The following is a 26,053-nucleotide window of genomic DNA, read 5'->3' as shown; positions in this document are numbered from 1 at the left end:
GTAAAGATTGTAATTATAGAGAAGAAAACACACAAGAATAAAAATTTATGGTTAAATAATGTAACCATATAAATAAGATCAAAATCTCACAGGTTGTGTGTTCTTTAACTCAAAAACCATGTTCTAATTACAACTTCAAACACATTTAACACATAGAAAATTTTAATTTTTTAATTTAAATTAGTAAAAATTTTCAAAAATAGGGTCTTAAAAAGAAATTTATTATTTTTCAACCAAGTAGTACTTAAATGCAAACAATCAACTACACATGCAATCTATTATGCAATGCAACAATGAACAAACAAAGAAAATAAAATATTGGTGTTGAGATAGGAAATAGCTAACCCATGAAGATCGGTATCGACCTCTCCACACTTAAAGATTGCACCGTCCTCGGTGCATGCTAAGATATACAAGTGGACGGGCTGCTCCAACTGATACCTTTCTCTATAGATTGTGCAGCTTTTTCTCTCTCTTCATGGTGGCCATCCTGAAAGAAGAGAAAAAGGAAGGAAAGTAACCCAAAAATAAAGATAAGAACATAAATAAAATATGGGTGTTAATGCCAAATAATAAAGGTCTCAATTACATGGTAGCTACAAAATCTGCCACGCTGATTTTCGTCACTGCGATGCGTCCGCGTGGAGCACGCGTTCGCATCATCTAGCTGTACGACCACTATAGCAAATTATATATCAAATCGAAGCCCCGAACGTTAGCTTTCCAACGCAACTGAAATCACTTCATTTGGATTTCTGTAGCTCAAGTTATGATCGATTTTGTGCGAGAGGGTCAGGCTGACAGCTTAGCAGTTCCTTCAATTTCTTGTATTCCTTCCAGTTTTGCATGCTTCCTTTCCATCCTCTAAGCCATTCCTGCCCTGTAATCCCTGAAATCACTTAACACACATATCACGGCATCAAATGGTATAAAGGGAGGATTAAAATTAATAAAATTAAGGTCAAAGAAATATGTTTTCAATCATAGCACAAATTCTGGAAAGGAATTGAAAAATCATGCAAATAATATGAATAAGTGTGAGACTAGTGGATAAAATCCACTCAATTAAGCACAAGATGTACCACGAAATAGTGGTTTATCATGGCTAAATCAAGCTGTCCCTAACCATGTGCTTGTGTCATGAAGGTCCAAGTGAAAAACTTGAGACTGAGTGGTTAAAGTCGTGATCCAAAGCAAAAGAGTGTGCTTAAGAACTCTGGACACCTCTAATTGGGGACTTTCGCAAAGCTGAGTCACAATCTGAAAAAGGTTCACCCAGTTATGTGTCTGTGGCATTTATGTATCCGGTGGTAATACTGGAAAACAAAGTGCTTAGGGCCACGGCCAAGACTCATAAAGTAGCTGTGTTCAAGAATCAAGATACTGAACTAGGAGAATCAATAACACTATCTAAAATTCTGAGTTTCTATAGATGCCAATCATTCTGAATTTCAAAGGATAAAGTGAGATACCAAAACTGTTCAGAAGCAAAAAAGCTACTAGCCCCACTCATCTAATTAGGACTAAGTTTTATTGATATTGTGAGATTCATTGTATATTCTCTTTTTTTTATCCTATTTTGTTTTCAGTTTCTTGGGAACAAGCAATAATTTAAGTTTGGTGTTGTGATGAGCGGATAATTTATACGCTTTTTGGCATTGTTTTTAGATAGTTTTTAGTAGGATCTAGCTACTTTTTTAGTATATTTTTATTAGTTTTTAAGCAAAATTCACATTTCTGGACTTTACTATGAGTTTGTGTGTTTTTTTGTGATTTTAGGTATTTTCTGGCTGAAATTGAGGGACCTGAGCAAAAATCTGATTCAGAGGCTAAAAAAGGACTGTTGATGCTATTGAATTCTGACCTCCCTGCACTCAAAATAGATTTTTTGGAGCTACAGAAACCCAAATGGTGCACTCTCAATTGCGTTGAAAGGTAGACATCCAGAGCTTTCCAGAAATATATAATAATCTATACTTTGCTCGAGTTTTGACAACGCAAACTGGCGTTCAAACGCCAACTTTCTGCCCTATCCTGGCATTAAATGCCAAAAAGAGGATAGAAGCTGGAGTTAAATGCCTAAACTGGCATAAAAATTGGCGTTAAACTCCAAGAAAAGTCTCTACACATGAAAGCTTCAATGCTCAGCCCAAGCACACACCAAGTGGGCCCGGAAGTGGATTTCTGCATCATTTACTTATCTTTGTAAACCCTATCTACTAGTTTTAGTATAAATATTACTTTTTCTCATTGTATTAGATCTAGGTCATGCCTATTCTGGTTCCCTCTCTGGGACCGAAGCCAATGAACACCATTATCACTTATGTATTTTCAACTGTGAAGTTTCTACACCCCATAGATTAAGGTGTGGAGCTCTGCTGTTCCTCGAGTATTAATGCAATTACTACTATTTTCTATTCAATTCAAGCTTATTCCTATTCTAAGATATTCACCCGCACTTCAACCTGATGAATGTGATGATCCGTGACACTCTTCATCATTCTCCCTTATGAACGCGTACCTGACAACCACTTCCGTTCTACATGCTATAGCTTGAGCGTGTATCTCCTGGCCTCCTAGTCCACGACGCATGGTTGCCTCTCCTGACAACAGAGCTTTCCATTCTGTGAAATCAGAGTCTTCGTGGTATAAGCTAGAATCAATTGGCAGCATTCTTGAGATCCAAAAAGTCTAAATCTTGTCTGTGGTATTCCGAGTAGGATTTGGGATGGGATGACTGTGACGAGCTTTAAACTCGCGAGTGTTGGGCGCAGTGACAGTGCGTAAAAGGATCAATGGATCTTATTCTGACACGATCGAGAACTGACAGATGATTAGCCCTACGTAACCCGTAGCCGGACTATTTTCACTGAGAGGACGGGAGGTAGCCATTGACAACGGTGATGCCCGAACATACAACTTGTCATGGAAAGGAGTATGAATGATTGGATGAAGACAGCAGGAATGCAGAGATTCAGAAGGAATAACGCATCTCCATACGCTTATCTGAAATTCCCACAAATGATTTACATAAGTACCTCTATCTTTATTTTATGTTTACTTATATTTTAATTATCAAAACTCCATAACCATTTGAATCCGCCTGACTGAGATTTACAAAATGACCATAGCTTGTTTCAAGCCGACAATCTCCGTAGGATCGACCCTTACTCACGTAAGGTTTATTACTTGGACGACCCAGTGCACTTGCTGGTTAGTTGTGTGAAGTTGTGAAAAAGAGTTGAGATTACAGTTGTGCATACCAAGTTGTTGGCGCCATTGAGATCACAATTTCATGCACTAGAAAGTCAAGTAGTTGAGTTAGCTCTGATTCATAAGTCCTAATCTTCTCCCTTGGGAAGGAGTAGCGTTAGCGAATCGGGAGCCAGCCAACAACTTCCAATTATTATTCGACTCTTGAGTCTTCCAACTCAAGGGTCTCCAATATTAATCAATCCCAAAGCCAAGTTAAAAGTCCACTCCATTAACATGGATGCCAAATTCACATTCATGTGAAAGGAGTAGGAAGAAGACATGGCAATTAAACTCAATTGAAAATAATCAAGAAATAAAGAAGTTAAATAGAAAAGTGTCCTTGCATTAATTAATTCCAAAATAGGTGATATCTAATTGTAACTCTGAACAGGGTAAATGGGAAAATAAAAAGAGTAAAGGAATAGGAAACAAACTAGAACAATAAAGACTTCACGGAGGTAGGGACCCTTTGTAATATCCAACTTAAAAGCATAAAACTGAATCTATGAATATGAAGAACCCTAGAGGAAGTGGTGAATTCTCTCCAAGATCCCCAAAAAACCGAAACTTGAACTATTGTATGAGTGAATGTCTTGAGTCTCTGCTGTCCCCTGACTCTAGTCTGTGTTTCTGGGCCAAAAACTGGGTCCAAACTCAGCCCAAAATTGCCCCCGGCGTTTTCTGTATTTTCTGCATGTGGCGCATGTCATGCGTCCGCGTCAAGGACGCATTCGCATCGATGGTCCTCTGCGTATGTCACACATCCGCGGCAAGTGCGCATCCGTGTCCATGGGGAATGCGCCAAATTTGCGCATGCGCGTCAAGTGCGCTTGCACGCCGGTCCTCGCTGGTCAGCTCCTTTATTTTCTTGTGTTCCTTCCATTTTTGCATGCTTCCTTTCCATCCTCTAAGCCATTCCTGCCCTATAAAGCCTGAAAACACTTAACACACGGATCACGACATCGAATGGTAACAAGAGGAATAAAAAATACACAAGTTAAAGGCTTGGGAAGCAAGTTTTCAATCATAGAACAACATTGGGAAGGATTTGTAAAACCATGCAAATTGTATGAGTAAGTATGCAGAGAATTGATAAATACCACTCAATTTAGCACAAGATAAACCATATAATAGTGGTTTATCAATCTCCCCACACTTAAACATTAGCATGTCCTAATGCTACTCTCAAGGAGATCAAAAGAATAAATGGGGGAAAGTGATGAGCGAATAATTTATACGCTTTTTGGCATTGTTTTTAGTATGTTTTTAGTATATTTTAGTTAGTTTTTATTATATTTTTATTAGTTTTTAGTTAAAATTCACTTTTCTGGACTTTACTATGAGTTTGTGTGTTTTTCTGTGATTTCAGGTATTTTCTGGCTGAAATTGAGGGACCTGAGCAAAAATCTGATTCAGAGGCTGAAAAGGACTGCAGATGCTGTTGGATTCTGACATCCCTGCACTCGAAGTGGATTTTCTGGAGCTACAGAAGCCCAATTAAGCGCGCTCTCAACGACGTTGAAAAGTAGACATCCTGGGCTTTCCAGCAATGTATAATAGTCCATACTTTGCCCGAGATTTGATGGCCCAAACCGGCGTTCCAAATCAGCTCAAAACTGCCCGGTGTTAAACGCCGAAACTGGCACAAGAATGGGAGTTAAACGCCCAAACTGGCACAAAAGCTGGCGTTTAACTCCAAGAGAAGTCTCTACACGAAAATGCTTCAATGCTCAGCCCAAGCACACACCAAGTGGGCCCGAAAGTGGATTTTTATGTCATTTACTCATTTCTGTAAACCCTAGGCTACTAGTTCTCTACAAATAGGACCTTGTACTATTGTATTTTCATCTTGGTAGCTATCTTTAGATCTTTAGATCTTTGAATCTTTTGATCACGTTTTGGGGGCTGGCCATTCGGCCATGCCTAGACCTTGTTCTTATGTATTTTCAACGGTAGAGTTTCTACACACCATAGATTAAGGTGTGGAGCTCTGCTGTACCTCGAGTATTAATGTAATTACTATTGTTCTTCTATTCAATTCAGCTTGTTCTTATTCCAAGATATTCATTCGCACTCAAGAACTTGATGAATGTGATGATTATGTGACGCTCATAATCATTCTCACTTATGAACGCGTGCCTGACAACCACTCCCATTCTACAAGCAAACAGGGCTTGAATGTTTATCTCTTGGATTCCTTAATCAGAATCTTCGTGGTATAAGCTAGAATTGATGGCGGCATTCAAGAGAATTTGGAAGGTCTAAACCTTGTCTGTGGTATTCTGAGTAGGATTCAATGATTGAATGACTGTGACGAGCTTCAAACTCCTGAAGGCTGGGCGTTAGTGACAGACGCAAAAGAATCAATGGATTCTATTCCAACCTGATTGAGAACCGACAAATGATTAGCCGTGCCGTGACAGGGTGCGTTGAACATTTTCACTGAGAGGATGGGATTGTAGCCACTGACAACGGTGATGCCCAACATACAGCTTGCCATGGAAAGGAGTAAGAAGGATTGGATGAAGACAGTAGGAAAGCAGAGAGACGGAAGGGACAAAGCATCTCCATACGCTTATCTGAAATTCTCACCAATGAAATACATAAGTATCTCTATCTTTATGTTTTATTCATATATCATCCATAACCATTTGAATCTGCCTGACTGAGATTTACAAGGTGACCATAGCTTGCTTCATACCAACAATCTCCGTGGGATCGACCCTTACTCGCGTAAGGTTTATTACTTGGACGACCCAGTGCACTTGCTGGTTAGTTGTGCGAAGTTGTGAAATTATGTTTAGACCATGGTATTGAGCACCAAGTATTTGGAGCCATTACCGGGGACTGTTTGAGTTGTGAAAAGAATGAATCACAATTTCGTGCACCAAGTTTTTGGCGCCGTGCCGGGGATTGTTGAGTTTGGACAACTGACGGTTCATCTTGTTGCTTAGATTAGGTATTTTTCTTCAGAGTTCTTAAGAATGAATTCTAGTATTTCAAGGTGATGTTCTTATCATCACCAAAGCTGATTGATTCTCATCAATTTAGCTCTTGAATGCAATGTCTTGCTGAAGCTTGGCTAGCCATGTCTAATTTCTTTAGACTGAAGCTTTAGACTAACATTGCATGATTCCTGGAATTCTCATTAAGAATTTTGATATCTTTATTTTCTTTTTCCACTTAATTTTCGAAAAATTCAAAAAAAATTACAAAATCATAAAAAACCAAAAATATTGTATGTTTCTTGTTGAGTCTAGTGTCTCATGTTAAGTTTGGTGTCAATTGCATGTTTCTATTCTTCTTGCATTCATTCATGTGTCTTAAGTGATCTTCAAGATGTTCTTGATGATTTCATTGCTCTGATCTTTAAATTCTCTTGACTTGAGTGTTTTGTGTTTCTCATGTGCATTCTCATTTTGTTGTGTCAATGGTATACAAACTGCTAAGTTTGGTGTCTTGCATGCATTGTTATTTAATTTTAGTTACATTTTGATTATTCCTCATTATAAAAAAAATCCAAAAATAAAAAATTTTAATTTGTGTCTTTTCAAGTCAATAATACAGAGAATTGAAGATTCAGAACATACAACAGAGGAATTACACAGAAAAAGCTGGGCGTTCAAAACGCCCAGTGAGGAAGGCAAACTGGCGTTTAAACGCCAGCCAGGGTGCCTGGCTGGTCGTTTAGCGCCCAAAAGGGTAGAGCTTTGGGCGTTAAACGCCAGAATGTATACCATTCTGGGCGTTTAACGCCAGGATGGCACAAGAGGGAAGATTTTGTTTTTAATGCAGATTTTTTTCAAGTCTTCAAAATTTTTCAAAATCAAATCTTTTTCAAATCATATCTTTTCAATCAAATCTTTTTCAAAATCAATTTCTTTCCATTTTCAAAAATACTTGCTATCAATTAATGATTTGATTCAACATTTCAAGTATGTTGCCTTTTCTGTTGAGAAAGGTTTAATGTTTGAATCATATCTTTCCTTGTTAGCCAAGTCATTAATTTTCAAAATCAAAATCTTTTTAAATTGTTTTTCAAATCATATCTTCTCAATCACATCTTTTTAAAACCATAACTTTTCAATCACATCTTTTTAATCACATCTTTTTCAAAATAGTTTTCAATCATATCTTTTTTATTTCTAATTTCAAAATCTTTTTCAAAAATCACTTGATTTCTTTTCCACTCTTAGTTTTCGAAAATCAATTAAAGTTTTTCAAAATGTTTTTAAAATCTTTTTAATTTATTTTCAAAAATTTCTTCCCCTCTTCTCACATCCTTCTATTTATGGACTAACACTATTCCTTAATGCACAATTTGAACTCCATCTTTCTTGATAAGTTCGAATTCTCTACTCCTTCCTTCTATTTTTATTTTCCTCTGACACCTCAAGGAATCTCTATACTGTGACATAGAGGATTCCATATTTCTTGTTCTCTTCTCTTTCATATGAGCAGGAGCAAAGACAAAATCATTCTTGTTGAGGCTGACCCTGAACCTGAAAGGACCTTGAAGCGAAAGCTAAGAGAAGCTAAGGCACAACTCTCTGTAGAGGACCTAACAGAAATCTTCAAACAAGAAAAACCCATGGCAGCCGAAAACAACAACAATGCCAACAATGCAAGGAAGGTGCTGGGTGACTTTACTGCACCTACTCCCGACTTCTATAGGAGAAGCATCTCTATCCCTGCCATTGGAGCAAACAACTTTGAGCTTAAGCCTCATTGGTTTCTCTAATGCAACAGAATTGCAAGTTCCATGGACTTCCATTGGAAGATCCTCATCAGTTTTTAGCTGAATTCTTGCAAATCTGTGACACTGTCAAGACCAATGGGGTTGACCCTGAGGTCTACAGACTTATGCTATTCCCTTTTGCTGTAAGAGACAGAGCTAGGATATGGTTGGACTCACAACCTAAAGAAAGCCTGAACTCTTGGGAAAAGCTAGTCAATGCCTTCTTGGCAAAGTTCTTTCCACCTCAAAAATTGAGTAAGCTTAGAGTGGAAGTCCAAACCTTCAGACAGAAGGAAGGAGAATCCCTCTATGAAGCTTGAGAAAGATACAAACAATTAATCAGAAAGTGTCCTTCTGACATGCTTTCTGAATGGAGCATCATAGGTATTTTCTATGATGGTCTGTCTGAACTGTCCAAGATGTCTTTGGATAGCTCTGCTGGAGGATCTCTTCATCTGAAGAAGACGCCTATAGAAGCTCAAGAACTAATTGAAATGGTTGCAAATAACCAATTCATGTACACTTCTGAAAGGAATCCTGTGAACAATGGGACAAATCAGAAGAAAGGAGTTCTTGAGATTGATACTCTGAATGCCATACTGGCTCAGAACAAAATATTGACTCAGCAAGTCAATTTGATTTCTCAAACTTTGTCTGGAATGCAAGCTGCACCAGGCAGTACTAAGGACGCTTCATCTGAAGAAGAAGCTTATGATCCTGAGAACCCTTCAATGGAAAAGGTGAATTACATGGGAGAACCCTATGGAAACACCTATAATTCTTCATGGAGAAATCACCCAAATCTCTCATGGAAGGATCAACAGAGACCTCAACAAGGTTTCAACAATAATAATGGTGGAAGAAACAGGTTTAGCAATGGCAAGTCTTTTCCATCATCTTCTCAGCAACAGACAGAGAATTCTAAGCAGAACAACTCTGACTTAGCAACCATGGTCTCTGATCTAATCAAAACCACTCAAAGTTTCATGACTAAAACAAGGTCCTCCATTAGGAATTCGGAGGCACAAGTGGGACAGCTGAGTAAGAAAGTTACTGAACTTCCTCCTAGTACTCTTCCAAACAATACAGAAGAGAATCCAAAAGGAGAGTGCAAGGCCATCAACATGGCCAAACTTGGAGAGGATGAAGAGGCAGTGAGCGCCACTAAGGAAGACCTCAATGGACGTCCACTGGCCTCCAATGAGTTCCCTAATGAGGAACCATGGGAATCTGAGGCTCATAATGAGACTATAGAGATCCCATTGGATTTACTTCTGCCATTCATGAGCTCTGATGAGTATTCTTCCTCTGAAGAGGACGAGTATGTCACCGAAGAGCAAGTTGCTAAATACCTTGGAGCAATCATGAAGCTAAATGACAAGTTATTTGGTAATGAGACTTGGGAGAACGAACCTCCTTTGCTCACCAAAGAACTGGATGACTTGTTGATGAGCGGATAATTTATACGCTTTTTGGCATTGTTTTTAGGTAGTTTTTAGTATGATCAAGCTACTTTTAGGGATGTTTTCATTAGTTTTTATGTTAAATTCACATTTCTGGACTTTACTATGAGTTTGTGTGTTTTTCTGTGATTTCAGGTAATTTCTGGCTGAAATTGAGGGATTTGAGCAAAACTCTGAAAAAGGCTGACAAAAGGACTGCTGATGCTGTTGGATTCTGACCTCCCTGCACTCGAAATGGATTTTCTGGAGCTAAAAAACTTCAATTGGCGCGCTCTCAACGGCGTTGGAAAGTAGACATCCAGGGCTTTCCAGCAATATATAATAGTCCATACTTTATTCGGAAATTGACGACGTAACTTGGCGTTGAACGCGAAGTTCATGCTGCTTTCTGGAGTTAAACGCCAGAAAAACGTCATGATCCGGAGTTGAACGCCCAAAACACGTCATAACTCGGAGTTCAACTCCAAGAGAAGCCTCAGCTCGTGGATTGATCAAGCTCAGCCCAAACATACACCAAGTGGGCCCCGGAAGTGGATTTATGCATCAATTACTTACTCATGTAAACCCTAGGAGCTAGTTTATTATAAATAGAACATTTAACTAATGTATTTGACATCTTGGGACGCATAGTTCTTAGACCATGGGGGCTGGCCATTCGGCCATGCCTGAACCTTTTACTTATGTATTTTCAACGGTGGAGTTTCTACACACCATAGATTAAGGGTGTGGAGCTCTGCTGTACCTCAAGTATCAATGCAATTCTATTTTCTTTTATTCAATTCTCTCTTATTCTTATTCCAAGATATTCATTCGCACCCAAGAACATGATGAATGTGATGATTAGATAACCCTCATTATCATTCTCACTTATGAATGCACGTGATTGACAACCACTTCCGTTCTACATGCAATAGAGCTTGAATGCGTATCTTTTAGATTCCCCAACAGAATCTTCGTGGTATAAGTTAGATAGATGGCGGCATTCATGAGAATCCGGAAAGTCTAAACCTTGTCTATGGTATTCCGAGTAGGATTCTAGGATTGAATGACTGTGACGAGCTTCAAACTCCTGAAGGCTGGGCGTGATGACAACCGCAAAAGAATCAATGGATTCTATTCCAACCTGATTGAGAACCGACAGATGATTAGCCATGCGAGTGACAGCCGCAGAGGACCATTTTCACTGAGAGGATGGGATGTAGCCACTGACAACGGTGATGCCCTACATACAGCTTGCCATGGAAAGGAGTAAGAAGGATTGAGTTGAAGCAAGTAGGAGAGCAGGCGTCCTTGAACCTTACAGTACCTCCATATGCTTATCTGAAATTCTCACCAATGAATCTGCATAAGTGTTCTATCCTTTTTATTATTTCATCTATTTTCTTATTATTATTAATTTCCGAACCCATAAACCAATTTAATCTGCCTAACTGAGATTTGCAAGGTGACCATAGCTTGCTTCATACCAACAATCTCTGTGGGATCGACCCTTACTCGCGTAAGGTTTATTACTTGGACGACCCAGTACACTTGCTGGTTAGTTGAACGGAGTTGTGGATTCAACCAGTGCCATAATAAAAGACTTCATCTCAAAATAGTTAGAACATGGATCACAATTTCGTCCACCACTTGTCTAGGCAGAGATTACCTCAAAAGAGACAAGATCCTGGGAAGTTTTCAATACCTTGTACCATAGGCACCATGACCTTTAAGAAGGCTCTCTGTGACTTAGGGTCAAGTGTAAACCTCATACCTCTCTCTATAATGGAGAAGCTAGGGATCTTTGAGGTATAAGCTGCAAGAATCTCACTAGAGATGGCAGACAATTCAAGAAAATAAGCTTATGGGCTTGTAGAGGATGTTCTGGTAAAGATTGAAGACCATTACATCCCTGCTGATTTCATAGTCCTAGAGACTGGGAAGTGCATGGATGAATCCATCATCCTTGGCAGACCCTTCCTAGCCACAGCAAAGGCTGTGATTGATGTGGACAGAAGAGAATTGATCATTCAAGTGAATGAAGAATCCTTTGTGTTTAAGGCTTAAGGATATCCCTCTGTCACCATGGAGAGGAAGCATGAAGAGCTTCTCTCAAAACAGAGTCAAACAGAGCCCCCACAGTCAAACTCTAAGTTTGGTGTTGGGAGGCCACAACCAAATTCTAAGTTTGGTGTTAAAATCCCACATTCAAACTCTAAGTTTGGTGTTGGGAGGTTCCAACATTGCTCTGAGTATCTTTGAGGCTCCATGAGAGCCCACTGTCAAGCTACTGACATTAAAGAAGCGCTTGTTGGGAGGCAACCCAATGTTATATTTTATCTATTTTCCTTTGTTATTTTATGTTTTCTGTAGGTTGATGATCATGAGAAGTCACAAAATCAGTTGAAAAAGCAAAAACAGAATAAAAAACAGAAAGAAAAACAGCACACCCTGGAGGAAGACCTTGCTGGCGTTTAAACGCCAGTAAGGGTAGCAAATGGACGTTTAACGCCCAGTCTGGCACCATTCTGGGCGTTTAATGCCAGAAAGGGGCACCAGACTGGCGTTAAACGCCAGGAAAGGGCAAGAAGTTGGCGTTAAACGCCAGAAATGGGCACCAGCCCGGCGTTTAACGCCAGAATTGGCACAGAGAGCATTTTTGCTCGCCACTTGGTGCAGGGATGACTTTTCCTTGACACCTCAGGATCTGTGGACCCCACAGGATCTCCACCTACCCCACCACCCTCTCTCTTCTTCTTTACCCATTCACCAATCACCTCAACACCTCTTCCTCAAAAACCCCTCACCTATCAAATCCCATCTTTCTCTTCACCACTCACATCCATCCTTCATAAAACCTCACCTACCTCACCATTCAAATTCAAACCACTTTCCCTCCCAAACCCACCCTCCCATAACCGAACCCTACCCCTCTCTCCATCCCTATATAAACCCATCTTCACTCCTTCATTTTCAAAAACCCTAAACACTACTTCTCCCCCTTTGGCCGAACCATAAAGCCATCTCCATCTCCTCTATTTCTTCTTCTTCTTCTCTCTTCTTTGTTCTTTTGCTCGAGGACGAGCAAACCTTTTAAGTTTGATATGGTAAAAGCATTGCTTTTTTGTTTTTCCATAACCATTTATGGCATCCAAGGCCGGAGAAACCTCTAGAAAGAGGAAAGGGAAGGCAAAAGCTTTCACCTCTGAGTCATGAGAGATGGAGAGATTCATCTCAAGGGTGCATCAAGACCACTTCTATGAAGTTGTGGCCTTGAAGAAGGTGATCCCCGAGGTCCCTTTCAAACTCAAAAAGAGTGAATATCCGGAGATCCAACATGAGATTCGAAGAAGAGGTTGGGAAGTTCTTACCAACCCTATTCAACAAGTCAGAATCTTAATGGTTCAAGAGTTCTATGCCAATGCATGGATCACCAAGAACCATGATCAAAGTGTGAACCCGAACCCAAAGAATTGGCTTACAATGGTTCGGGGGAAATACTTAGATTTTAGTCCGGAAAATGTAAGGTTGGCATTCAACTTGCCCATGATGCAAGGAGATGAACACCCTTACACTAGAAGGGTCAACTTTGATCAAAGGTTGGACCAAGTCCTCACAGTCATTTGTGAAGAGGGCGCCCAATGGAAGAGAGATTCAAGAGGGAAGTTGGTTCAATTGAGAAGGCATAACCTCAAGCCCGTAGCTAGGGGATGGTTGGAGTTTATCCAACGCTCAATCATTCCCACTAGCAACCGGTCTGAAGTTACTCTAGACCGGGCCATCATGATTCATAGCATCATGATTGGAGAAGAAGTAGAAGTTCATGAGGTTATAGCCCAAGAACTTTATAAGGTGGTGGACAAGTCCTCTACCTTGGCATGGTTAGCCTTTCCTCATCTCATTTGTCACCTTTGTTATTCAGTTGGAGTTGACATAGAGGGAGACATCCCCATTGATGAGGATAAGCCCATCACTAAGAAAAGGATGGAGCAAACAAGAAATACCACTCATCATGAAATCCCTGAGATGCCTCAAGAGATGCACCTTCCTCCACAAAACTATTGGGAGCAAATCAGCACCTCCCTAGGAGAATTAAGTTCCAACATGGGACAACTAAGGGTGGAGCACCAAGAACATTCCATCCTCCTCCATGAAATTAGAGAAGATCAAAGAATCATGAGAGAGGAGCAACAAAGACAAGGAAGAGACATTGAGGAGCTCAAGCACTCCATAAGATCTTCAAGAGGAAGAACAAGCCACCATCACTAAGGTGGACCCGTTCTTTATCTTATTTGATTTCCAGTTTCTTGGGGACAAGCAACAATTTAAGTTTGGTGTTGTGATGAGCGGATAATTTATACGCTTTTTGGCATTATTTTTAGTATGTTTTAGTTAGTTTTTATTATATTTTTATTAGTTTTTAGTTAAAATTCACTTTTCTGGACTTTACTATGAGTTTTTGTGTTTTTCTGTGATTTCAGGTATTTTCTGGCTGAAATTGAGGGACCTGAGCAAAAATCTGATTCAGAGGCTGAAAAGGACTGCAGATGCTGTTGGATTCTGACCTCCCTGCGCTTGAAGTGGATTTTCTGGAGCTACAGAAGCCCAATTAGCGCGCTCTTAACGGCGTTGGAAAGTAGACATCCTGGGCTTTCCAGCAATGTATAATAGTCTATACTTTGCCCGAGATTTGATAGCCCAAACCGGCGTTCCAAATCAGCTCAAAACTGCCCGGCGTTAAACGCCGGAACTGGCACAAGAATGGGAGTTAAACGCCCAAACTGGTACAAAAGCTGGTGTTTAACTCCAAGAGAAGTCTCTACACGAAAATGCTTCAATGCTCAGCCCAAGCACACACCAAGTGGGCCCGGAAGTGGATTTTTATGTCATTTACTCATTTCTGTAAACCCTAGGCTACTAGTTCTCTACAAATAGGACCTTGTACTATTGTATTTTCATCTTGGTAGCTATCTATAGATCTTTAGATCTTTGAATCTTTTGATCACGTTTTGGGGGCTGGCCATTCGGCCATGCCTAGACCTTGTTCTTATGTATTTTCAACGGTGGAGTTTCTACACACCATAGATTAAGGTGTGGAGCTCTCCTGTACCTCGAGTATTAATGAAATTACTATTGTTCTTCTATTCAATTCAGCTTGTTCTTATTCCAAGATATTCATTCGCACTCAAGAACTTGATGAATGTGATGATTATGTGACGCTCATCATCATTCTCACTTATGAACGCATGCCTGACAACCACTCCCATTCTACAAGCAAACAAGGCTTGAATGTTTATCTCTTGGATTCCTTAATCGGAATCTTCGTGGTATAAGCTAGAATTGATGGCGGCATTCAAGAGAATCCGGAAGGTCTAAACCTTTTCTATGGTATTCTGAGTAGGATTTAATGATTGAATGACTGTGACGAGCTTCAAACTCCTGAAGGCTGGGCGTTAGTGACAGACGCAAAAGAATCAATGGATTCTATTCCAACCTGATTGAGAACCGACAGATGATTAGCCGTGCCGTGACAGGGTGCATTGAACATTTTCACTGAGAGGACGGGATTGTAGCCACTGACAACGGTGATGCCCAACATACAGCTTGCCATGGAAAGGAGTAAGAAGGATTGGATGAAGACAGTAGGAAAGCAGAGAGACGGAAGGGACAAAGCATCTCCATACGCTTATCTGAAATTCTCACCAATGAAATACATAAGTATCTCTATCTTTATATTTTATTCATATATCATCCATAACCATTTGAATCTGCCTGACTGAGATTTACAAGGTGACCATAGCTTGCTTCATACCAATAATCTCTGTGGGATCGACCCTTACTCGCGTAAGGTTTATTACTTGGACGACCCAGTGCACTTGCTGGTTAGTTGTGCAAAGTTGTGAAATTATGTTTAGACCATGGTATTGAGCACCAAGTATTTGGAGCCATTACCAGGGACTGTTTGAGTTGTGAAAAGAATGAATCACAATTTCGTGCACCAGAAAGCAAGACTCATGCAATGCAACCTATGTAAACGAATGCAACTACATACTAAGATGTTTCTACCTACTTAGTTAAAAGTAAACAAGTCCTCTAAGACAAATATAAATTGGATTCCACTAACTCAAATCACACAATAAGAAGCAAGTAAACTTGTAAGAAGATAGCTCATGAAAGCCGGGAACATAGAATTAAGCATTGAACCCTCATTGGAAAAGTATATGCACTATAATCACTCAGGTGTTTAGGGTTAATCCACTCTCATCTCCTCTAGTCACGCTTTCTAGAATTTTTGCTCTTCATCTAACCAATCAACAAATATCTAGTGTACTAATGCAAACATCATGAGGTCTTTCCAAGGTTTTAATGGGGCTAAGGTAAGGGTGAGGATATATGTATGGCCAAGTGAGCTATAAATTGAATCTTTGACTAACATAGGTTTCCACCTAATGCATACATACACTCTACATAACTCTAAATTCATGCCTAGCTACCCAAAATCTCACTTTTGTATATTTCACATACTCATGCATCAGTTTTCTTTAATTCAATCACATATGCATTGATCTTTTTATTGCACTCACATGAGTAGTACCCAAACTTCTCAAAATTGTCAGTAACCCCAAAACACTTTCTTACTAACCCAAGTCCCCACATTTCCCTACACTTAATTGACACACCATCTCTATCTTAAGCTACCCAAAGATTCAAATGGAATAATTAATTGTTTTTCCGCTTAAGGCTAGTGATGTGGTAATATAAAGAACAATTGGGGGTTAAAGAGGCTCAAAATGGCAAACAAGGGTAAATGGATTGGTAGGCTATTTGGGATAAGTGAGCTAATAACAAATGATAGCCTCAATCATATGTATGCATGAATATACACTAAACAATGGACATATAGAATGGAACAAAACATATATTGCAATCATAGATAAGGAAACACATAAGAAGAGAAAATCGTGGTTATATAATGTAACCATATAATTAAGCTCAAAATCTCACAGGTTGTGTGTTCTCAACTATCAACCATGTTCCAAATTACAATCTTCAAACAAGTTTAACACAAATTTTTCAATTTAAATTAGTAAAATACTATAGAATAGTGTCTTGAAAAGAAACTCATTACTTCAACCAAGCAGAGCATACATGCAAGTAATTATTATCATGCAATCTATCCTATCTAACAAAAGAAAAATAACATGTTGGTGTTAAGATAGAGTTGAGAGAAAGAGAGATTACCTCCAAAAGTCAGGTACTGACCTCCCCACACTTAAGGATTGGCACGGTCCTCCGTGCCATCAGTATTGAGCAAGGTGGGGCTGGTAGCATCACCTCTATGGTCGGGCTCGTCATGGCTCCCGGGACTGGTAGGTGAAGTGGAGTCCGGGGTATCCTTCTTTTTCGGAGGTTGGTGAGTACTAGCAATGAGCTCCTTCAAATAGATGTATCGGCGCTTGTTGCGGCACTCCAGTCGCTCCATCTTCCGGTCTTGCCGGTCTAACCTTTGAAGGATCTAAAGGAACATCTGAGTGGTAGATGGTGGAGGATGTGTGGGTGATGGCGGGGCGGTAGTAGGGGGAGTGGCTACAGATGGTTCTGGATGGCTGCTAGCAGAGGGTACTGGGGGTCTGATATACTTTCCATTCGGGACATACTGATCAGCCACTATAATCATGGCTTTGGTGTCCCTAGTCCTATAGGGAACTCCAACTGCAAAGACAAGATCCGAAACTAGTGCGGGAAAAGGTAGGTTACCCGCAATCTGTACGTGCCCCATGGCCTGCCGGATGTGTCTTGGTAAGTTGAGAGGCTGCTCGGTGAGAATGCACCAGATGAGAACAGCCATGTCTGCAGTAAAGGTGGACTGGTGAGTGTTCGAAAAGACATAATGGGACATAATATGTGCCCACACACGAGCCTCCAAGGTAAGTACTAGATCCGCGATACTCTTAGGTCGAGTCTGATGTTGGCCATAGATCCAAGTGCTGCTCGGTTGTGCGATAACTCCCAGGACGCTATCCTAGTCAAACTGGTATGTCTGGCGCTTGAGAAAGGCCTTCTGATAGGCGTCCAACCCCTCGGGTCCAGGTGGAAGATCCAATGCTCTCTGAATGGCCCCCTCGGAGACATGGACTTGCTTTTGATGAACATAGACAGACTGCAGAGTTGGCAAGTGGAAGTTGGAGTATAATTCAACTACCCACGATAGATTGACCTGCCGCGGCTGCCTCTTCAAGAATTCCCACTGTCTCCTCTCGATGCGGGACTCCACAAACTCAGCAAGGTGTGTTGGAAGAATGAGTAGGCGCTCATTGTTGTAGTTCCTGTCAACCAGGGTGGGCAACATATGCTCACAGTAACGGTTAGTGAACCGTGCAGAGTCCCTAGCAAAAAAATCTTTCTCTGCTTCATCAACCTTGATGATTCTCTTTATCCTCTTTGTGGGTGGCTTAACGCTTGTAGAAGGTTGTGCTTTAGCCAAGGTTCTTTAGTGCCTTGCCTTGCTGGTGTCTTGTCAATAGCCTTCTCCTTTCCTTTCTTGGTACCCATCCTATGAAAGAAAGAAAAAGGGAGAATGTTAAATATAGATAGCGAAAACCAGAAGGAAGGAATTCCAAGTGAAAATAAATGCTCAAGGAAATGAACAATATCTGAAGTGCATGGTAGCTACAGCATGCAGGGGGGACATCAAGGAAAACCATAAAGGCATAGCACATAACTAGATGCAAGAGGCATAATGGCATGCAAGTAAGAGGCATGAGAAGTATAGCTCAAGCATCAAAGTCAAAAATAAGTATCACATGGAAGAAAAGAAGGAGCAGTTGTATGATGACAATTGGGAACGATAAACTCAATACATGTGGATGGCAAGAGTTATGAAAAAGAGGCAGGAGAGTAGGAAGAATATGATAAAAAAGAATTCGAAATGCCATGTTGGCTTTTTCACAAATACTTGGTGTTCAAGTTAAAATAGGGGTAAAAATAAGTAATCCAAATGTATAGGAGAACCAAAATAAAATATCAATTGTCAAAGTATTCCTCATGGTATCCACAAACTCAAATATAATAAAATAAATACCCAAATAAAACTCTAACACCAACATAATAATGCATGGGGGAAGAAGGAGAAAGAAAGCATAAATAACTAAAGTAAAAGAAAATTTAGAAGAAAACAAAACAAGAAGTAAATGCAATGAATAAAAGAAGAAGTAAAGAGTAGAGGAGAGAAAGAGAGAAACCTTGATGATGAAGATGGAAGTCGGATGAGGGAAGAGGTAGGAGAGAAGAATGGTGAAAGAAGGAAGAAGAAAGAGGAAAGAATAAGGGAAGAAGAGAATTAGGATTAAGAGGGGAGGATGAAAACTGGCGGCGCGCTGGTTTAGTGATGCCATGCGACCGATGCGCAAGCGTACGGCGTGTGTCCGCGCGAGTTGTGCGTAAAGAAAGGGACGCGGGAGCGTCCAGTGCGCGCATGCGTGACAATGATTGTGCCCCTAGCGCGAGTCCAGCCCCAGGCGTGCACAACTTACTGTAACATTCGCATTAGGGGTAGGATTTGGGACGACGGTGCGCGCACATGCCGAGCACGCGTGGGTGGCTATGCGGTTAAGGGGCGCAGACGCGTCATTGACGCAGACGCGTGGGCAATGCATGCGTCTGGCACAATACCAGCACGAGCCCAGCACCACTTTTGGTTAAACACCCAATTACGTCGATTTCGACGGGCACGCGTACGTGCCATGCACGCTTACGCGTGGAATGCCATGATTGATAGGGACACGTACACGTCAGGTACGTGTACGCGTGAGTGAGCTTGTGTGCGAGGCATAGTTCCTACATGACTCCCACATAACCCACTGTAACTTTGGAGAAAAGCGTGATCCGCCAAGGGGCGCGGTCGCGCCCTGGACGCGTAAGCGTCGAAAATGGTTCCCCTCTTTTTTTATGCAGAATGCAAGTTATGATGCAGAATTTATGTAGGAATATTGATAAAAAGAAAACAAAATAAACTAAGAAGGAAAATAAACGATCATACCATGGTGGGTTGTCTCCCACCTAGCACTTTGCCTTAACGTCCTTAAGTTGGATGGTTCGAGGAGCTCAGTCAACTCCTGTGGGTGGATCCGCGAAGAGAAGGATCTCCAGCTCCTTATTGTCTTTCATCTTCTCACCTTGGTAAAGCTTCAACCGGTGACCATTAACTTTGAGGATGTGGAGACTAGAAGGGTGCCTCAGGTGGAAAACGCCATATGGCTCAGCCTTCTCCACTCTGTAGGGGCCTTCCCATTTTGATCTCAGCTTGCCTAGCATGAGTCTCAACCTGGAGTTGTAAAGGAGAACCAACTCCCTAGGTCTGAACTCCCGGCACTTGATATTCCTGTCATGCATAGCCCTTACCTTCTCTTTGTATAGCCTAGAGTTCTCATAAGCTTCTAGGCGAAGAAACTCCAGTTCTTGTAGTTGCAACTTCCTCTCAGCCCCCGCTTTCTCGAATCCCATGTTGCACTCACACACTGCCTAGAAAGCCTTGTGTTCCACCTCCACTAGGAGGTGGCAAGTATTTCCGTAGACTAGGCGGAAGGGACTTGTTCCAATTGGTGTCTTGTACGCAGTCCGATATGCCCAGAGCGCATCTGCAAGCCTTGTACTCCAGTCCTTCCTATGAGGCTTGACGACCTTCTCCAGGATGCGCTTTATCTCTCTATTTGACACCTTGGCTTGTCCATTAGTCTGGGGGTGGTAAATCATGGCCACCTTGTGAACAATCCCATGTTTTTTCAGTAGACCCGTTAATCTCCTGTTACAGAAGTGAGTGCCTTGATCACTCACGATTGTGCGTGGTGATCCAAAGCGACATATAATATTATGTCGAACAAAGGAGACAACAGTGTTAGCATCATCAATACGGGTAGAAATTGCTTCCACCCATTTAGAAACATAATCTACAGCTAACAATACATATAAGAAACCATGAGAGTTTGGAAATGGACCCATGAAGTCAATGCCCCAGACATCAAAAATTTCACAGAACAACACAGATTGTTGGGGCATCTCATCCCTCTTGGATATAGCCCCAAACCTCTGGCAGGGTGAACAAGATTCACAAAAAGTAGTAGCATCCTTAAACAGTATGGGACACCAAAATCCACAGTCTAATATTTTTCTAGCTGTTATTTGAGGACCAAAATGTCCACCACTCTCAGAAGAGTGGCAGGCCTCTAAAATGGACTGGAATTCTGATTGAGGCACACACCTTCTAATTACCTGGTCAGCACCACATCTCCATAAATATGGGTCATCCCATACATAATATTTGGACTCGCTTTTAAGCTTGTCCTTTTGATGTTTAGTGAAATCAGGAGGGAAGGTACGACTGACAAGGTAATTAGCTATAGGTGCGTACCAAGGAACTACTTCAGATATTGCGTGCAAGCTATCAAATGGAAAAGTATCATTGATAGGAGTAGAGTCATCCTTGATGTGCTATAGGCGACTCAAGTGGTCCGCCACTAAGTTCTGTGAACCACTTCTATCTTTAATTTCTAAATCAAATTCTTGCAGCAACAATATCCAACGTATGAGCCTTAGTTTGGACTCTTTCTTAGCTAATAAATATTTTAGAGTTGCATGATCCGAGTACGCTACCACCTTAGTACCAAGTAAGTAGGCTCAGAATTTATCCAGAGCAAAAATAATAGCTAGAAGCTCTTTTTCAGTGGTAGTGTAATTAGATTGAGCAATGTCTAAGGTCTTAGATGCATAGGCAATAATAAAAGGGTCATTACCATTGTGCTGAGCCAGCGCTGCTCCTACTGCATAATTGGAGGCGTCACACATTATCTCAAATGGTTGACTCCAATCAGGCCCTCTAATAATAGGGGCTTGAGTCAAGGCGATCTTCAGCTCATCAAACGCCTCCTTGCAGTCTGCAGTCAGCTCGAACTCAACATCCTTCTGCAGCAGTCGGGATAAGGGCAGTACTACCTTACTGAAGTCCTTGATAAATTGCCGGTAGAAACCTGCGTGATCAAGAAACAAACAGACTTCCCTCACGGAGGAGGGGTAAGGTAAACCAAAAATAACGTCTACCTTTGCTGGATCAATTGAAATACCAGTATTAGAAACAACATGTCCTAGAATAATACCTTGTTGGACCATAAAACGACATTTTTCAAAATTTAATACAAGGTTTGAACTAACACACTTGTCTAATACTCTAGCTAAACTATCCAAGCAAAGGCTAAAAGAATCACCATACACACTAAAGTCATCCATAAAAACTTCCATACAGTTCTCAAGAAGATCTGAGAAAATACTCATCATGCATCTTTGGAATATTTTTGGTGCATTACATAAGCCAAAAGGCATCCTCTTATATGCATACGTTCCAAAGGGACATGTAAAAGTAGTTTTCTCCTTATCTTCAGGAGCTATATGAATCTGAAAATAGCCAGTGTAACCATCTAGAAAATAGTAGTGTGATTTACCTGACAGGAGATCAAGCATCTGATCGATAAAGGGCAGGGGGTAGTGATCCTTGCGGGTAGCTTGGTTGAGACGCCTGTAATCAATGCATACCCTCCAGGCGTTCTGCACTCTAGTTGCAATGAGCTCTCCATGCTCATTATTCACTGTTGTGACTCCAGATTTCTTTGGAACAACCTGTACTGGGCTGACCCATTCACTATCTGAGATTGGATAGATGATGTGAGCTTCAAGCAGCCTGGTTACTTCCTTCTTGACCACCTCTAGAATGGTGGGGTTCAGCCGCCTTTGAGGTTGATGGACAGGCCTTGTTCCCTCGTCTAAAAATATCCGATACTCACAGATTTGAGGGGTGATGCCTACTATATCTGCCAAGCTCCACCCAATGGCCTTCTTGTATCTTCTTAGCACACTAAGCAACTGCTCCTCCTGTTGGGAAGTGAGTTCCCTTGCAATGATAACCGGGAGCTTCTGATTATCCTCAAGGTAAGAATACTTGAGGTGGGGTGGAAGGGGCTTCAACTCCATTTTCTGCTCATGGGAAGGCTCTTGATCATCTGGAGCTATTCGTGGTGGCAAGGCCTCTTCAGTAAGCTCTGGTGGTGTCCCCACACTTGCCTCTTACTCCATAAGCATCTCTTTTACTTCTTCTTGGTGAACTACAGCCACAGTCTGATCAATAATGTCACACTGGAAGATGCAGTGATCTTTCGGTGGGTTCTGCATAGCTTCATCCAGGTCAAAGCTCATTGTTCTGCCATCTATCTCAAAAGAGTATGTTCCTGAGAAGGCATCCAATTTGAACTTTGAAGTCTTAAAAAATGGCTTTCCAAACAGGATGGATGATGGTCTTCCTGATTCATTAGGGGGCATCTCCAAAATGTAGAAGTCAATAGGAAATGTTAGCTGGTACACAAAATCGTGATACACAACTTCGTGCAGCTGACCAGCAAGTGCACTAGGTCATACAAGTAATACCTTACGTGAGTAAGGGTCGATCCCACGGGGATTGTCGGCTTGAAGCAAGCTATGGTCATCTTGTAAATCTCAGTCAGACAGATTCAAATGGTTTTGAAGCTTTGATAATTAAAAGATAAATAAACAGAAAATAAAGATAGAGATACTTATGTAATTCATTGGTGGGAATTTCAGATAAGCGTATAGAGATGCGTTATTCCTTCTGAATCTCTGCTTTCCTACTGTCTTCATTCAATCATTCATACTCCTTTCCATGGCAAGCTGTATGTAGGTGGATCACTGTCGTCAATGGCTACCATCCATCCTCTCAGTGAAAAAGGTCCGGCTACGGGTTACGTAGGACTAATCATCTGTCGGTTCTCGATCGTGTCAGAATAAGATCCAATAATCCTTTTGCGCACTGTCACTGCACCCAGCACTCGCGAGTTTAAAGCTCATCACAGTCATCCCATCCCAGATCCTACTCGGAATACCACAGATAAGGTTTAGACTTTTTGGATCTCAAGAATGCTGCCAATTGATTCTAACTTATACCACAAAGACTCTGATCTCACGGAATGGAAGGCTCTGTTGTCAGGAGAGGCAACCATGCGTCGTGAACCAGGAGGCCAATAGATACATGCTCAAGCTATTGCATGTAGAACGGAAGTGGTTGTCAGGCACGCGTTCATAAGGGAGAATGATGATGAGTGTCACGGATCATTACATTCATCAGGTTGAAGTACGAGGGAATATCTTAGAATAAGAATAAGCTGGAATTGAATAGAAGAACAACAGTACTTTGCATTAATTCATGAGGAACAGCAGAGCTCCACACCTTAATTTATGGTGTGTAGAAACTCCACCGTTAAAAATACATAAGTGATGAAGGTCCAGGCATGGCCAAATGGCCAGCCCCCAAAACGTGATGCAGAGATCAAAAGATGATCAAAAGATGAAAATACAATAGTAAAAGATCCTATTTATAATGAACTAGTAGCCTAGGGTTTACAGAAATAAGTAAATTATGCAGAAATCCACTTCCGGGGCCCCCTTGGTGTGTGCTTGGGCTGAGCATTGAAGCATTTTCATGCTTAGGCTGTTCCTGGAGTTAAACGCCAGCTTTGATGCCAATTTGGGTGTTTAACTCCAATTCTGGTGCCAGTTTGGGCGTTTTATGCCAGAATTTTTATGCTAACTTGGAATGCCAATTTGGGCCATCAAATCTTGGGCAAAGTATGAACTATTAAACATTACTGGAAAGCCCAAGATGTCTACTTTCCAACGCAATTGAGAGCGCACCAATTGGGCTTCTGCATCTCTAGAAAATCCATTTTGAGTGTAGGGAGATCAGAATCCAATAGCATCTGCAGTCCTTTTTCAGCCTCTGAATTAGATTTTTGCTCAAGTCCCTCAATTTCAGCCAGAAAATACCTGAAATCACAGAAAAACACACAAACTCATAGTAAAGTCCAGAAATGTGATTTTTGCATAAAAAATAATAATTATATACTAAAAACTACCTAAAAATAATGCCAAAAAGCGTATAAATTATCCGCTCATCATTAGCCCCTTAATGCTCACTAGTACGTCCTCAGCAATTCTAGCCACTGAGATAATGCTCTTATCTACCAAAACAAAACGTGCTAATGACCTTTTTAAGGGAAGGAGCCTCAAGGAATCACATACAGATAATGGCATAATACTCACACACGCGCCTAAATCACACATGCAGTCAGAAAATTGTACACCATTAATAACACAAGTAACCATGCATGGGCCCGGATCCCCACATTTTTCCTGTATGGCACCCATTAAAGCAGAAATAGAGCTACCTAGAGGAATAGTTTCTAATTCATGTATTTTATCTTTATGGATGCATAAATCTTTCAAAAACTTAGCATATTTAGGTACCTGGTGAATAGCATCAAAAAGGAGAATGGTTACCTCAACCTTTTTGAATATCTCCACCATCTTGGGGTCTAGTTCCATCTGCTTTCTGGGCTTCCTAGCAAGGTGTGGAAATAGAATAGGAATGGCGCCACTTGTAGTGTCTGCGCCTCTTGGTGCTCCATTCCTTGGTGGGGTTGCTTCTTCTTCAATTGCTCCTTGTGCTGCATCCTCTTCTTCAACGTCCTCCATCTCAACAATGTCTTCAATTGGAATGTCTTCTTTTGAGCTCGACTCCTCATGACTCCTCTCTGGCAGTGTAATCCCGGACCTCAAAGTAATAGCATTGATTCCTCTTTTGGGGTTGGATAAAGGTTGAGAAGGAAGTGTATTTGAGATGGCAGGCTAATTGTTGGAGGTGGTCGATGATCCAATCTGAGAGACGAGAGCTTGTATAGTAGAGGTTAAGCCATTAAGTTGACTTTCCATGGTTGTTTGTCTTTGTGCAAGAGATTGAAGCAACTCGTCATTGGGAGAGGAAGGCAGGCTTTGCTGTTGGTTATTTTGAGACCCCTGGTTTTGCCTTTGGTGCGGTGCTCGGTAAGACTGGTTCTGGTTCTGCTGAGACTGGTTCTGCTGATTGTTGTTGTTCCATCTCTGATTTCCACCACTGTCTCTGCTTCCTTGGTTGTAGTTGTCCCTCCATCCTTGGCTGGAGTTACCTCTCCACCCCTGGTTGGGGTTATTCATCCATCCCTGGTTGGAGTTTTCTTGCCAGCCTTGATTGTAGTTCCCACCTTGGTTGTAATTACTACCTTGCTGATAGTAGCCTTGATTAGGGCGGTCATAGAAGTTATGGGTAGCTGCCACGGTGGTGTCTTCTTGTTGGAGTTGCAAATATTCATCAGTGTAATGGGTATTGTGTGCACATATTCCGCAGACTCTCTGAGGGGCCAACTGTTGATACTGTTGTTGTGGGAGAAGCTGAGGTTGTTATTGATTTAGATGTATCTGCTTCAGTAAGTTGGTAATCTCACATAGCATCTGTGTGAGAGCAGTATTCTCACTGCTATAGGAAATCTCTGCAACAGCCTTGGGATGGTTGTTCCTGTGCCTAGCATTCTGAGTAGACTCAGCTAGGTCGGTGATCAGTTTCCATGCTTCATCCGCGGTTTTGTACTTTTTTAGAGAACCATTACTCGTACCATCTAATGTAGTCTTGTCCTGAGGCTTTATGCCCGGTGTGAAGTAGCTGATCAATACCAACTTGTCAATCATGTGG

The 26,053-nt window shown here is 41.2% G+C and overlaps 1 protein-coding gene across 1 annotated transcript; it reads right to left on the bottom strand.

Moving 5' to 3' along the window:
- Nucleotides 1-19,539: 19,539 nt before the first annotated feature.
- Nucleotides 19,540-19,938, bottom strand: LOC130975349 (uncharacterized). Its single transcript, XM_057900157.1, has one exon. It carries the CDS (start codon nt 19,936-19,938, stop codon nt 19,540-19,542), a length of 399 nt encoding a protein of 132 aa, XP_057756140.1.
- Nucleotides 19,939-26,053: the final 6,115 nt, after the last annotated feature.

The sequence above is a fragment of the Arachis stenosperma genome, chromosome 4, assembly GCF_014773155.1.
Source record: "Arachis stenosperma cultivar V10309 chromosome 4, arast.V10309.gnm1.PFL2, whole genome shotgun sequence".
Lineage (NCBI taxonomy): Eukaryota > Viridiplantae > Streptophyta > Magnoliopsida > Fabales > Fabaceae > Arachis > Arachis stenosperma.
This window is presented reverse-complemented; position numbering and strand designations above follow the sequence as displayed.